We start from the raw sequence: 14,441 nt of genomic DNA, 5'->3' as shown, positions 1-14,441 counted from the left end.
GGAGTAGGAAAGATCCCTAGAGGCCAAGGCTATACAGTAAGGACGCAGGCGAAAGTGAAGCAGAAAGAGCGCAGGCAGACTTGATGGTGAGTTTCTTCTGGCTGAAATCTGGCAACAACACACATCTCTTCCCCCTCTCCACGGGCATGAGCCCGGGGTTAGAGTTCTGCAGGGAAATATCAGGGCTGGGAGGGGAGGGGAGGACACCATGGTCAGCTCCCTGGACAAGCATCCAGCTTCGATGGGCTGGATCGGGTGTGGGACAAGTGTGAGAGGGGACAGGTACTCGCTGAATAGTCTAAAACACATTTGGAAGGCAGTTAGAAGGCTTCAGAAGACTGAAATCCCCGTGATAAAAACGACAGGCAGTAAGCATGGTAAAGCACTTGCCGCCACCCAGGCACCGTTATACGAGCTTTATATGTATTAACTCAGTGCATCCTCCTAACAGCCCATCCCTCCCCCAATAATAAGTGGTTCCAGCTAATAAGCGGTTGAGTGAGGTAATCAGATGGTAGAGTCCATATTCTCAACTGCTACAGGGGGTGACGTTTTCTTAAGTATTTTCTGCAGGCAGAACTTTCATCCCCCTCACTGCTCTACACCCGCCGCACCTGCAGGCCTCACCACACCTGCGTGTTCATCCAGGCACGGCTCACTTTCTGTCTAACATGAGTAAGGGTGGGTTCTGTCTTTCGCCATATGAGGTTATGACCTCCCCAAAGGCAAGAGGTCCATGTGTATCTCTTGGGTCTCCCAAGACGCAGAACACAAGGAAAGTTCTCCCTCTATAGCAAGTGGATAAGAAACTAGGCTATGGGAGGGAGGGAGACGTGTGAGGGAAGAGATATGGGAACATATGTATATGTATAACTGATTCACTTTGTTATAAAGCAGAAACTAACACACCATTGTAAAGCAATTATACTCCAATAAAGATATTAAAAAAAAGAAATTAGAAAGTGAAAAGTAAAACTAAAAAAGAAAAGAAACTAGGCTTTGACGTAATGAACAGGAATTGAAGTATCAGTTTTGCTCTTATTAATTGGGACTTTGGGCAAATTATTTAACCTTCTTAAACTCTCTTGTCCTCTGTGAAATGGGTATAATAATAGAAGCAACTCATAGAGTAAAGCTTAGCACAGTGCCTGGCACATAGTAAGACTCAGTAAATGTTAGTGCCATGAATAATGATTCATTCTTCCAGGCCACTGATTGGGCCTCCTCCCTCCAGCTCACCAGCCTCTCCTGTCTCCAGCTGGTCACCCTCAGCAAAGGCTGGCATCCAAATCTCCAACCAACTGAGCCCCAGCAGATCTCAAAAGGGAAGGAAGGCACCCCTGGGGCGTTTGGAAATGGGAAAGGTCCATATCAGAATGGAGAGGAATCGTGGTATTTAGCGGGTATGTAGCCAGGGTGTAAAATACCCTGCGATGTGCAGGACTGCCCCACACCATGAAGAATTTTGCCACTCAAAATATCAACGGTGCTTCCCTTGAAAAAACAAAGCACTGCTTGGAAAATAATTTATATATGCGGGCCAGCAGACAAAATCAATCCCATAAACAGATCAATGAGATGAGCGATCCAAAATCAGTTAGGAAATCACCAGTACCTCCTGATGGTTTCGGGCGGCTCTGCACGGACAGGAATCTGCTCGGCCAAGGCCAGGGTGTCCTGCAAGGTCTTGCTGACCTCCTGCAACTCGCCCAGGGACAGCCCTCCCATGAGGTCGCAGCCCTGCCACGGGAGGACCCACTCCTGCTCTTCTAGTTCCCTTCTCAGCTGTTGATCCTTTGCGTCCAGCACAGACATCCTGGCTTGGAGGGCTTCGATTTCTTTCTGTAGAGAATAGAGAGAGGAGATTTTGTAAATTCACCCTGCTCGTGGCAGACTGCACTGCTGAAAATGAGTCCTTTCCATGAGAGTCCGCCATATGCATGAGAGCCGTGAAGCTGCCCTTCTGAAGCAGGCAGATTTTTGGAGGTTTGCTGAACTGGAAAAATCACGCCAGCTTTGTATTTCTGATTAGTTGGCATAAGGAGAAACATTCCCTCCCAAGCATGAAATAACTCTGGGTGGCGAGCCAAGAATTTGACTTGGAAGAAGCCAGCAAATATATAAACGACTTACTTCATTTCAGGTGACAGAGCTAGAACACAGGGCGGCAAACTTCATGGACTTGAGACACCAGTAAGCAGGAAACACAACCCACAGACCAAAAAAGAAAAGCAAACGAGGCTTGGCTGGTCTGTCCCCAAACATGCAAATTTACCATGTAGAGAAAGATTAGAAATCATAGCCTCTTAAGTCTACAGGATTGCAAGAAAAATGGCATGCCACAGATAGCACTCTCCTGTCTCGGTTCATAAAAATAGTAAATAAATTTAACTTCCACTAATACAACAAACCAAAATCCAAAGACTCAAGTATTGTCCAATCTTGAGGTCAATGGATAAAACAAGCAGCAGGTAATTGAATGCCCGCTGTGCGTAAAGTGTTACGGCAGCTAATCATCTCACTGACCATAGGATTCTGAATCTAAAACGAGACTCTTTTAATTAACATACTCCCAGGTTCCATGCACTGGTTTCCAGCTGATAAGAGCATAGCTCTAACCCTGGCTGTCCCCCCATCTCTCACCCACGTCCTCTCAGCCTCAAGGTACAGATCACCCACAGCTCTACCCACTGACCCCTCTTCCAGTAGGGGAGGAAGGACACACAGCAGGAGGTACTGAGGATCCACCTAAGACACCCTAAGAAAACAACAGCGTGCATCCCACTGGTCCAAGATTATGGTATTACTGACACTGTCTCCCATCTCACCTCCCTACTTCCAACCTTTGAACTCCCATCCCCTATTCTTTTCTTTTCTGTTTGTTTGTTTTGGGTTTTTTTAACTGTGGTAAAATACAGGTAACATAAAATGTACCATCTTAACCATTTTTAAGTGTAATTCAGTGGCATTAAGTATATTCATATTGTTGCACAACCATCACCACCATCCACCTCCAGAGCTCTTTGCATCCCGCAAAACTGAAATTCTGTCCCCATTAAACACTGACCCCACCATTCCCCCTGCCTCCAGGCTTGGTGGTCATCATTCTGCTTTCTGTCTCTAGAATCTAACTCTTCTGGGGACCTCGTATACGTGGAATCATACAATATTTGTCTTTTTGAGGCTGGCTCATTTCACTTAGTATAATGTCCTCAAGTTTCATCCATGCTGTAGCACGTTTCAGAATTTTCTTCCTTTGAAAGGCTGAATGATACTGCATTGTATGTATACACCACATTTTGTTTATTCATTCATCTGTCGATGGACCCTTGGGTCGCTTCCACCTTTTGACTGTTGTGAATAATGATGCTATGGAGATGTCTTTGGGTCTCTGCTTTCAGTTCTTTTGGGGCTTATACCCAGAAGAGAAATTGCTGAATCACATGGTAATTTTACTTTTAATTTTTTGAAGAAACACCATCCTGTTTTCCACACTGGCCCTCCACCCTATTCTCACACAGATGTCAAAGTGACTCTTTAAATTGCGGTCAATTACATAACTTCACTGCTTAAAAACACCCCATGGCTCCCAACCCAGTCAGAGAAGAGCCCAAGACCTCACAAGGCCCTGCAAAGGCCCTCTCATCACTGACCTTCTCCTCTGCTGTTCTCCACAACCCTGGCCTCCTGGCTACCCTTTGAAGGCATGGGGCACACTCCCACTGCAGCCTTCAAGTGACTGTCCCCTCCATGGGGAACGCTCTTACTGGAGATTTCTGCAAGGCCCCTCTCCCTCTTCCATCAAGCGTTCGCTTCAATCTCCCTTCTCAGTGAGTAGACTCCCCTACCCCAACACTCTGGTCCATGCACTGTAGCTCTTACCACCCTACAACATTCTAGGCATAGAATTTAGGCTTTTATCACGTTTGCCATTTCTTGTCTATCTCCGCACTCCCACCCCCACTAGGACATAAACTCCACAGGAACCCTGAGCATTGCAAACAGTACCTGGCATGTCACAGGCACTCAAAAATTCTGCTGAATAAATGAATATCCACCTTCCCCCAGAGTTCTGCCATGAATGCTCCCTCCAAACACTAAGTATGTTCTGTACACTCTGACGTCATCAGGAATTGGGGAGACCTTCAACTGGTGAATATTGTTCAGAACCAAAAACCAGACTTCACATTTTCAGCTACCCGAACCTTGCAATGATGCCCACTGAATATGAAAGTGCCAGTTTCTCATCCACCAGAGGGCAGACAGCAGAAGCAAGAAGAACTACAATCCTGCAGCCTATGTAATGAAAACCACATTCACAGAAAGATAGACAAAATGAAAAGGCAAGAGGACTACGTACCAGATGAAGGAACAAGATAAAACCCCAGAAAAACAATTAAATGAAGTGGAAATAGGCAACCTTCCAAAAGAAGAACTCAGAATAATGAGAATGAAGATGATCCAGGACCCTGGAAAAAGAATGGAGGCAAAGATCGAGAAGATGCAAGAAATGTTTAACAAAGACTTAGAAGAATGAAAGAACAAACACCCAGAAGAATTAAAGAACAAACAAACAGAGATGAACAATACAATAACTGAAATGAAAAATACACTAGAAGGAATCAATAGCAGAATAACTGAGGCAGAAGAACGGATAAGTGACCTGGAAGACAGAATGGTGGAATTCACTGCCGCAGAACAGAATAAAGGAAAAAGAATGAAAAGAAGTGAAGACAGCCTAAGAGACCTGTGGGACAACATGAAATGCACCAACATTCGCACTATAGAGGTCCCAGAAGGAGAAGAGAGAGAGAAAGGACCCAAGAAAATATTTGAAGACATTATAGTCGAAAGCTTCCCTAACATGGGAAAGGAAATAGCCAGCCAAGTCCAGGAAGCACAGAGAGTCCCATACAGGATAAAACCAAGGAGAAACATGCCAAGACACATATTAATCAAATTGGAAAAAATTAAAGACAAAGAAAAATTATTGAAAGCAGCAAGGGAAAAAGGACAAATAACATACAAGGGAACTCCCATAAGGTTAACAGCTGATTTCTCAGCAGAAACTCTACAAGCCAGAAGGGAGTGGCACGATATATTTAAAGTAATGAAAGGGAAGAACCTACAACCAAGATTACTCTACCCGGCAAGGATGTCATTCAGATTTGACAGAGAAATCCAAAGCTTTATGGACAAGCAAAAGCTAAGAGAATTCAGCACCACCAAACCAGCTCTACAGCAAATGATAAAGGAACTTCTCTAAGTGCGAAACACAAGAGAAGTAAAGAACCTACAAAAACAAACACAAAACAATTAAGAAAATGGTAATAGGAACATACATATCGATAATTACCTTAAATATGAATGGATTAAATGCTCCAACCAAAAGACACAGGCTCGCTGAATGGATACAACAACAAGACCCATATATATGCTGTCTACAAGAGACCCACTTCAGACCTAGGGACACATACAGACTGAAAGTGAGGGGATGGAAAAAGATATTCCATGCAAATGGAAATCAAAAGAAAGCTGGAATAGCAATACTCATATCAGACAAAATAGACTTTAAAATAAATAATGTTACAAGAGACAAGGAAGGACATTACATAATGATCGAGGGATCAATCCAAGAAGAAGATATAACAATTATAAATATATATGCACCCAACACAGGAGCAACTCAATACATAATGCAAATGCTAACAGCTATAAAAACAGGAAATCAACAGTAACACAATAATAGTGGGGGACTTTTACACCAATGGACAGATCATCCAGACAGTAAATTAATAAGGGAACACAAGCTTTAAGTGACACAATAGACCAGAGAGATTTACTTGATATTTATAAGACATTCCATCTGAAAACAGCAGATTACACTTTCTTCTCATGTGTACATGGAACATTCTCCAGGTTAGATCACAGCTTGGGTCACAAATCAAGCCTTGGTAAATTTAAGACAACTGAAATCATATCAAGCATCTTTTCCGACCATAATGCTATGAGATTAGGAACCAATTACAGGGGGAAAAAAGCCCGTAAAAAACACAAACACATGGAGGCTAAACAATACATTACTAAATAACCAAGAGATCACTGAAGAAATCAAAGAGGAAATCAGAAAATACCTAGAGACAAATGACAAGAACATGTATATCCAAAACCGATGGGATGCAGCAAAAGCAGTTCTAAGAGGGAAATTTGTAGCAATACAATCCTACCTCAAGAAACAAGAAAAATCTCAAATAAGCAATCTAACCTTACATGTAAAGGAACTAGAGAGAGAAGAACAAACAAAACCCAAAGATGGTAGAAGGAAAGAAATCATAAAGATCAGAGCAGAAATAAATGGAATAGAAACAAAGAAAACAATAGCAAAGATCAAAAAACTAAAAGCTGGTTCTTTGAGAAGATAAAATTGATAAACCTTTAGCCAGACTCATCAAGAAAAAGAGGGAGAGGACTCAAATCAATAGAATCAGAAATGAAAAAGGAGAAGTTACAATGGACAACGCAGAAATACAAGGCATCATAAGGGACTACTACAAGCAACTCTTTGCCAATAAAATGGACAACCTGGAAAAAATGGACAAATTCTTAGAAAGGTATAACCTTCCAACACTGAACCAGGAAGAAATAGAAAATATGAACAGACCAATCACAAGTAATGTAATTGAAACTGTGATTAAAAATCTTCCAAAAAACATAGGCAGAACACTCTATGACATAAATCACAGCAAGTTCCTTTTTGACACACCTCCTAGAGAAATGGAAATAAAAATAAACAAATGGGACCTAATGAAACTTCAAAGCTTTTGCACAGCAAAGGAAACCATAAACAAGACCAAAAGACAGCCCTCAGAATGGGAGAAAATATTTGCAGATGAAACAACTGACAAAGGATTAATCTCCAAAATATACAAGCAGCTCATGCAGCTCAATAACAAAAGAACAAACAACCCAACCCAAAAATGGGCAGGAGACCTAAATAGACATTTCTCCAAAGAAGATATACAGATTGCCAACAAACACATAAAAGGATGCTCCACATCACTAATTATTAGAGAAATGCAAATCAAAACTACAATGAGGTATCACCTCACACCAGTCAGAATGGCCATCATCAAAAAATCTACCAACAATAAATGCTGGAGAGGGTGTGGAGAAAAGGGAACCCTCTTGCACTGTTTGTGAGAATGTAAATTGATACAGCCACTATGGAGAACAGTATGGGGGTTCCTTAAAAAACCAAAAATAGAACTACCATATGACCCAGCAATCCCACTACTGGGCATATACCCTGAGAAAACCATAATTCAAAAAGACACATGTACCATAATATTCATTTTAGCACTATTTACAATACCCAGGACATGGAAGCAACCTAAGTGTCCACCGACAGATAAATGGATAAAGAAGATGTGGCACATACATACAATGGAATATTACTCAGCCATAAAAAGAAACGAAATTGAGTTATTTGTAGTGAGGTGTATAGACCTAGAGACTGTCATATAGACTGAAGTAAGTCAGAAAGAGAAAAACAAATACCGTATGCTAACACATATATATGGAATAAAAAAAAATGGTTCTAGGGGCAGGACAGGAATAAAGAACCTAGGGGCAGGACAGGAATAAAGACGCAGACGTAGAGAATGGACTTGAGGACTCAGGGAGGGGGAAGGGTATGCTGGGACTAAGTGAGAGAGTGGCATGGACATATATACACTACCAAATGTAAAATAGATAGCTAGTGGGAAGCAGCCACATAGCACTGGGAGATCAGCTAGGTGCTTTGTGACCACCTAGAGGGGTGGGATAGGGACGGTGGGAGGGCGATGCAAGAGGGAGGAGATATGGGGGTATATGTATCTGTATAGCTGATTCACTTTGTTATAGAGCAGAAACTAACACACCATTGTAAAGCAATTATACTCCAATAAAGATGTTAAAAAAAAATCTACCAACAAAGAAAAGTCCAGGACCAGATGGCTTCACAGGTGAATTCTATCAAACATTTAGAGAAGAGCTAACACCCATCCTTCTCAAACTCTTCCAAAAAACTGCAGAGGAAGGAACACTCCCAAACTAATTCTACAAGGCCACCATCACCCTGATACCAAAGCCAGACAAAGATACTACAAAAAAAGAAAATTACAGAGCAACATCACTGATGAATATAGATGCAAAAATACTAGCAAACAGAGGCCAACAACACATTAAAAGGATCATACACCACGATCAAGTGGGATTTATCCCAGGGATGCAAGGATTCTTTGATATACGCAAATCATTCAGTGTGACACACCATGTTAACAGATTGAGGAATAAAAACCATATAATCATCTTAATCAATGCAGAAAAAGCTTTTGACAAAATTCAACACCTATTTATGATAAAAACTCTCCAGAACCAGGCACAGAGGAAACTTACCTCAACATGATAAAGGCCATATATGACAAACCCACAGCCAACATCAACACCGTTCTCAATGCTGCAAAACTGAAAGCATTTCCTCTAAGATCAGGAACAAGACAAGGATGTCCACTATCGCCACTGTTATTCAACATAGTTTTGGAAGTCCTAGCCATGGCAATCAGAGAAGAAAAAGAAATAAAAGGAATACAAATTGGAAAAGAAGAAGTAAAACTGCCACTGTTTGCAGATGACATGATACTATACATAGAGAATTCTAAAGATGCCACCAGAAAACGGCTAGAGCTAATCAGTGAATTTGGTAAAGTTGCAGGATACAAAATTAATACACAGAAATCTCTTGCATTCCTATACACTAACAATGAAAGATCAGAAAGAGAAATTAAGGAAACAATCCCATTCACCACTGTAACAAAAAGAATAAAATACCTAGGAATAAACCTACCTAAGGAGGTAAAATACCTGTACACAGAAAACTATAAGACACTGATGAAAGAAATCAAAGATGACACAAACAGACGGAGAGATATACCATGTTCTTGGATTGGAAGAACCAATATTGTGAAAATGACTATACTACCCAAAGCAATCTACAGATTCAATGCAATCCCTATCAAACTATCAACAGCATTTTTTACAGAACTAGAACAAAAAATCTTAAAGTTTGTATGGAAACACAAGAGACCTTGAATAGCCAAAGAAATCTTGAGGGGAAAAAAATGGAGCTGGAGGAATCAGACTCCCTGACTTCAGACTACACTACAAAGCTATGGTAATCAAAACAATATGGTACTGGCACAAAAACAGAAATATAGACCAATGGAACAGGATAGAAGGCCCAGAGATAAACCCACGCACCTATGGTCAACTAATCTATGACAAAGGGGGCAAGCATATACAATGCAGAAAAGCCAGTCTCTTCAATTAAAAAAAAAAGTGCCAGTTTATTGGAGAATATTTTCAAATAGCAACAATGTTTGCTTCCCTTTGCCACCTTGCTATTGTATGGACTTGGATGGGCAAACTCAGATAATAAGAACACTCTGCTTGAGGCAGGGGCAGTGGGAGGGCTTCCAGTAACATGTCTGAGCCCCATTAACTTGTCTAAGGTCATTCAGCTGTTTGGAGCCTAAGCCAGCTATTGGACTCAGTGTTAAAGCCCTCTGCTCTTTCCAGACGTCAATGCTCCCCATTCCTGCCTCAAGGCCTCCAGGCTCAGGCAGGTGTGGACAGAGTTGCAGGGCTCCTTGTCTCTGGGGGACACTGTCGACTTCCAGAGCTCCTGGTTGCCTCCTGGCTGGAACTCAGGGCTGCACCAAGATTTCTAGCCCCTGATGATTCTCGGCCAACTTGCATCCACTGCTCTGGGCCAACCTGGAGCTCCCACGATGCCCCAGTCATTCCCAGTCCCGCCCACTTTGCCCAGTCCACACTTACAGCTCTGCCTCCTGACAGGTGCTACTCAGAGTCCAACCTGACAGCAATTGCCATAAAGCATTGCCACAGCTCAGATTTTTTTTCTGCCTTCTAAAAGAACCTTCTTCAGGGCAAAACGAGAAGAGGTGACAAAGCCTGGCAGACAAGGAAAGCATATTCAACAGGTAATGAGGAATAGCAAAAATAGGCACACACACCGCCAAGCTTTCAACCCCTCGTTGGTAATGAGACTCCCGACAGGCCCCCTAGTCACCACCCTCCACCTTGTGCTTCCAGGTGGACAGCCAACGCTCTAATTGCTTCACTCAAGCAAAGCAAAGACCCACTTTGCTACTAAGAAAAATGATGTCTTGTTTCTTGAAGATTCTTCACCCGCTTACCTGTAACTGCTGCTTTTCTTGGAGAAGCCAGTCTCGCCTGGTGATGGACACAAGCAGGTTGTCCTGAGCAGTGGGTTCCAACATCTTCGGCTCCGTTCTGAGTTCAGCTTGGGTGTCGTCACTGCTAGCTCTTAAAACAAAACATACATATTGGTACAGATATGGATGAGCTGAAATCCTCAGATCTACAAGAATGTTAATGGAAAGAAGGTCCACAAAGTGGCCCCCAGCGGCTCTCATCCTTAGTAGGGTCATAGGGATGAGGTCCCTAATGTAAGTTTTTGTTTTAATGACAGTCTGTCGGGGCTTTGGCTGTTTCCCAGAGCCACCTTGCTTAACTGGACTGGGCACTGTCCAGCACCGCAGCTATGCGTGTGGCTATCTGCGCTGAAAGTGTAAAATACACACCAGATTTTAAAGACTTAGTATGAAACGAAGAGTGTAAAATAGCTCATTAATGATATTTACATTCATTACCTGTTGGGATGACAATGTTTTTGACATACTGGGTTAATTAAGTATATTTTTTAAATGAATTTTACTTGTTTTTTCTTACTTTTTAAAAATGTGGCTACTAGAACATTTAAAATCATGTATGTGGTTTGCCTTATACATCATTGGACAGCTCTGCCTGGGCCATCCAGAGCAAACTTCCAGGGCTGATCTTGGCTGTGGAGATGACAAAGAGGGTTGACTGATGCCTGGGTCAGAGATTCTCAGAAAAGGTTTGCTAAAAGACTGTCAAAAACCACTAAAAATCTCTTTCTCCCATGCTCGCAAGAGTTGGCATATTTGGTTGAAGCAACGCTGGTGAAGATGTGGCCCAGGCTGCCACCTTATGCTGGTGAGTTGCCGTTGCAGGAGCCTTGCAGGTGTTTCTCATCAAAAGATGACAAATCAGTTTATAAGCGGTTACAGCAGTAAACAAGACTTGTCCCCTGCGCAGAGCAGAGGCGATGGGTAAACCAAGGCCACGGACAAATGCTCCCCCCAGGGCTCAGACTTACTCACTGTAGGAGTGGAAGGGTAGACGCCCTGCTCCCACTTCCTACATCTTAACATGGCCCTTACGTTAACAAGGGGGCCTACCAAGCAGCACAGTGAAACAGCCCTAATATTCTTAGAAACAATGATAGAAAATATGTCACCTCAGCTTTTCTAAGTTAGAAAACAGTGGCCACAGAAAAGGGAGCCTTGATTGAATCTCTGGGCCAGACACAGATTCAGACTCAATAATCTCGAAAGCTGCTTACTTAATATAACATGCCACGCAATTTAGAAGCTTATCTTAAGACTGGTTACTCTCTGTAACAAGTCTCTGTGTGCGTAAAGGCAAATCACAAGAGGAGTAGTAGTAATAAAAAAATTTAACTGGTAATAACAAAATAATGCGGTATAATTGAGAATTTACTGTACGTCGGGTGTTATCAGTGTTGCCAACGAAGAAACAGAGCATCAGGGAGACCTGAGCAACTTGCTCTGGTGTAACCAAGCAGGACCCTATGGGGCCTTCCCAGAGCAAGACTCCCCCTCCAGGTCCTCCGCCTGCCTTTCGTCTGTAGAAAAACTTTAGTCAAAGAACAAATTTAACTGGAGAAAAGAAAATGCAGAAAGAAAGGAAACTTTCAAGCAAGACAAAATAATAATGGTTTAGCCATTAAACAAAGAAGTCAAAAACCTTTTGTTCCTCCTCAAGGGCTATAGATAACATTCTGAGCCACGTCCTTAGAGCTGTTTTACAGAGACTGAAACCCTCACCAGGTAGGAAAAGTTAACTGTCTGCTGCTCACAAGCACACAGACCCCAGACCAGTTGGAACCAGAAGGTTGATGATGTTGACTCCCAGTTACCTCACCACCAGCCAATCAGAAGAAGGTCCACGAGCTGATCACACACCCCACAGCCCCCCTCCCTCACCCCGTCTTTATAAGCTTTTCCCTAAAAACCATCAAGGAGTTAGGGCCTTTTGAGCACTAGCTGTCTGGACTCCTTGCTTGGCGCCTGCAATAAACACTGCACTTTCCTTCACCCGAACCTGGTGTCAGTAGATTGGCTTTCCTGGGTGTGGGCAAGCGGACACAAGTTTGGCTCCATAACACTGGGTCACACAGAGAGCAAGAAGCAGAGGTGAGGAGTCCATCAAAGGGCCATGAGGCTGGTTGCCACTTTCCAGCCCTTCCCTGGACACCATACAGCAGTCAGGCTTCAGCAAGATTATAAACTCCTGTTTCTTCCTGGCTTCTAGCCGCATGCCACCCACGCCTGCCGGCTACGTCCCCTGCCCATGAGTCAACACAGTGAGCCGAGAGTGACAGCTTCAGGGAGGCAGGTGAGCACGGTTTGAGCCCGAACTCCACCTTTCTCTAGCTGTGTGTCCTTGGACTTACCAAACCGCTCTGAACCTCACCTCCCTCGTTTTCAAAATGAGAATGATGGTGATGGTGATGGTGATGCCTTCCCTATACGGCTCCATACGGCTGATTGCGGGATCAAGTGTATTCAACAAACGGCCACTGAGTGCCTACCCCGTGCAGGTCCCACACTCACCCTGGGGCCATAAGGGGACTCTGTCCTCGGGGAGCTGGCCGCTTCCCCCCCACCTCAACGTTGGCATCAGGAGACTGAACACTGTGCTCATGTCCACTGGACACACCGTCCTTTGTAATGAAGAGTAAAGATGAGATGTTTCTGAGGACCATTCCATGTATCAGAAGAGGGGGGGGCCTGGAAGGAAACCACCACCAGCTATTGTGGGAATGGAACCCACCTCCTCCCCTGGGCCCCCGAGTCTCAGCCTGTCCACCCAGCCTCTGGCTCTGGATGGCGAACCTCAGCCCATCTCGTACTGCTGTCCCCAGGGCCCAGCACTCAGCAGGGCTTAGCAAATATTTACTGAGTGACTTCATGAGTCCATGGCCTAGAAAAATCCAGAAGCTGTTTATATTCAGCTTTCGATTGCATTAGATCATTTCTTCACACTAATTTATTTCCCAATTTGCTCTGCTCATGCAAATATTAAGAGTTTCCTGAATTTCCTAAATAGATACCATCTGGGTCGGGATGGGAGTTAGTGAAGGGAATCAACACAGAATTGAAAATGAGCTGCAGGGGAACTACAGGTGGGTAGCTGGGAATTCTCCTTATTATCGTTAATCACATTCATTACTTAATCCATAAAAAAAGCCCCTGTGATTCACCGAAACTCCCGTGTCTCTCACACTTTAACTCTGGGTAGAGAAAGCCATGCACAGATGGCTGAGTGGTGGCCCCAGGACAAAAGACAGCTCAGGAATGAAGCCGGGGACCGGTTTCCATCTCAGCCCATCAGCCCTCAGAGCCACGCTCCCTCTGCCTCCTACAATGCTGTTCCCTTTATTTTCATAAACCCCAATGTGTAAACCCAAATGTCAGTGCAAATTAGCCTTGCTATAAACTAATCAGTATGGAAACCGAGCAAATCCCTCAGGGGCAAGAATTAAAAACACGTGGGTTGGAACGTTAGCACAGCACTCGGTGCCCACGGGGACTCGGGGTGTCTAGGACTGTACTATCAGCCCCGGGTCTCAGGCAGGTCCCCATCTGCCCAGCGCTGGAAAAATCCTGGCCTTTCTACTTTTGTCTTTTCCACCAGTCACTTAAAGAAGGATAAAACCCACCTGTAAAATAAGATCCTACACCACTGAAAACAGTATAGATCCAAACTGCACAGGACAGCATACCGCATCCCAGGGATAACATGGACCGCGTGACTTCTGTGAGTACAGGGTTCAGTAATATTGAGAAAAGAATGAATCCCACCTGGGGGGAGGTGTTTCCTGAGAGCGTGCACCTGTGATGAACCCACCCGGTCACCTCCTCTGCAGCTGGCTCGCTGGGCCCAGGGCCCTCCAGTGCGCTGCCTTTGCGCGGAGGGCCGCCTTCGGGAACGTCTAGAGTGAGACAGGGCAGAGGGGAGCCCAGACATTCCACCGGCTGGGACATCCCGTGCCAGAACGGCTCTTGACAATTGCTGTGGCTTATACAGTTGTACGTATAACACAGAGGGTCCCTTTCCAGACAGGAATGACGGACGGTCATCACGATGCCAGAAAAATTGCTCTGTGGTGCCGCTGCTGGAATCGTAGAGTTTTAATTGAGGAAAGAACCAAAACGGATGCTCTCATTTTCATAGTGAGGAAAACC

General features: G+C 43.9%; 1 protein-coding gene across 1 annotated transcript in view; it reads right to left on the bottom strand.

Moving 5' to 3' along the window:
• Positions 1-14,441, bottom strand: part of DISC1 (DISC1 scaffold protein) — a 355,475-nt gene that overhangs the window by 229,984 nt on the left and 111,050 nt on the right. Inside the window, exons 5-6 of the mRNA XM_029245025.1 lie at positions 10,260-10,389; positions 1,616-1,842 (exon numbers count right to left, since the gene is read on the bottom strand). Coding sequence (XP_029100858.1) covers positions 1,616-1,842; positions 10,260-10,389 — 357 coding nt within the window. The remainder of the gene's footprint in view (positions 1-1,615; positions 1,843-10,259; positions 10,390-14,441) is intronic.

Source organism: Monodon monoceros, unplaced genomic scaffold, assembly GCF_005190385.1.
Source record: "Monodon monoceros isolate NGI ecotype Baffin Bay Population unplaced genomic scaffold, NGI_Narwhal_1 Super_Scaffold_4, whole genome shotgun sequence".
In the NCBI taxonomy this organism is placed as follows: domain Eukaryota; kingdom Metazoa; phylum Chordata; class Mammalia; order Artiodactyla; family Monodontidae; genus Monodon; species Monodon monoceros.
Note: the sequence above shows the minus strand (reverse complement) of the source record. Positions and strands in the feature narration are given on the sequence as shown.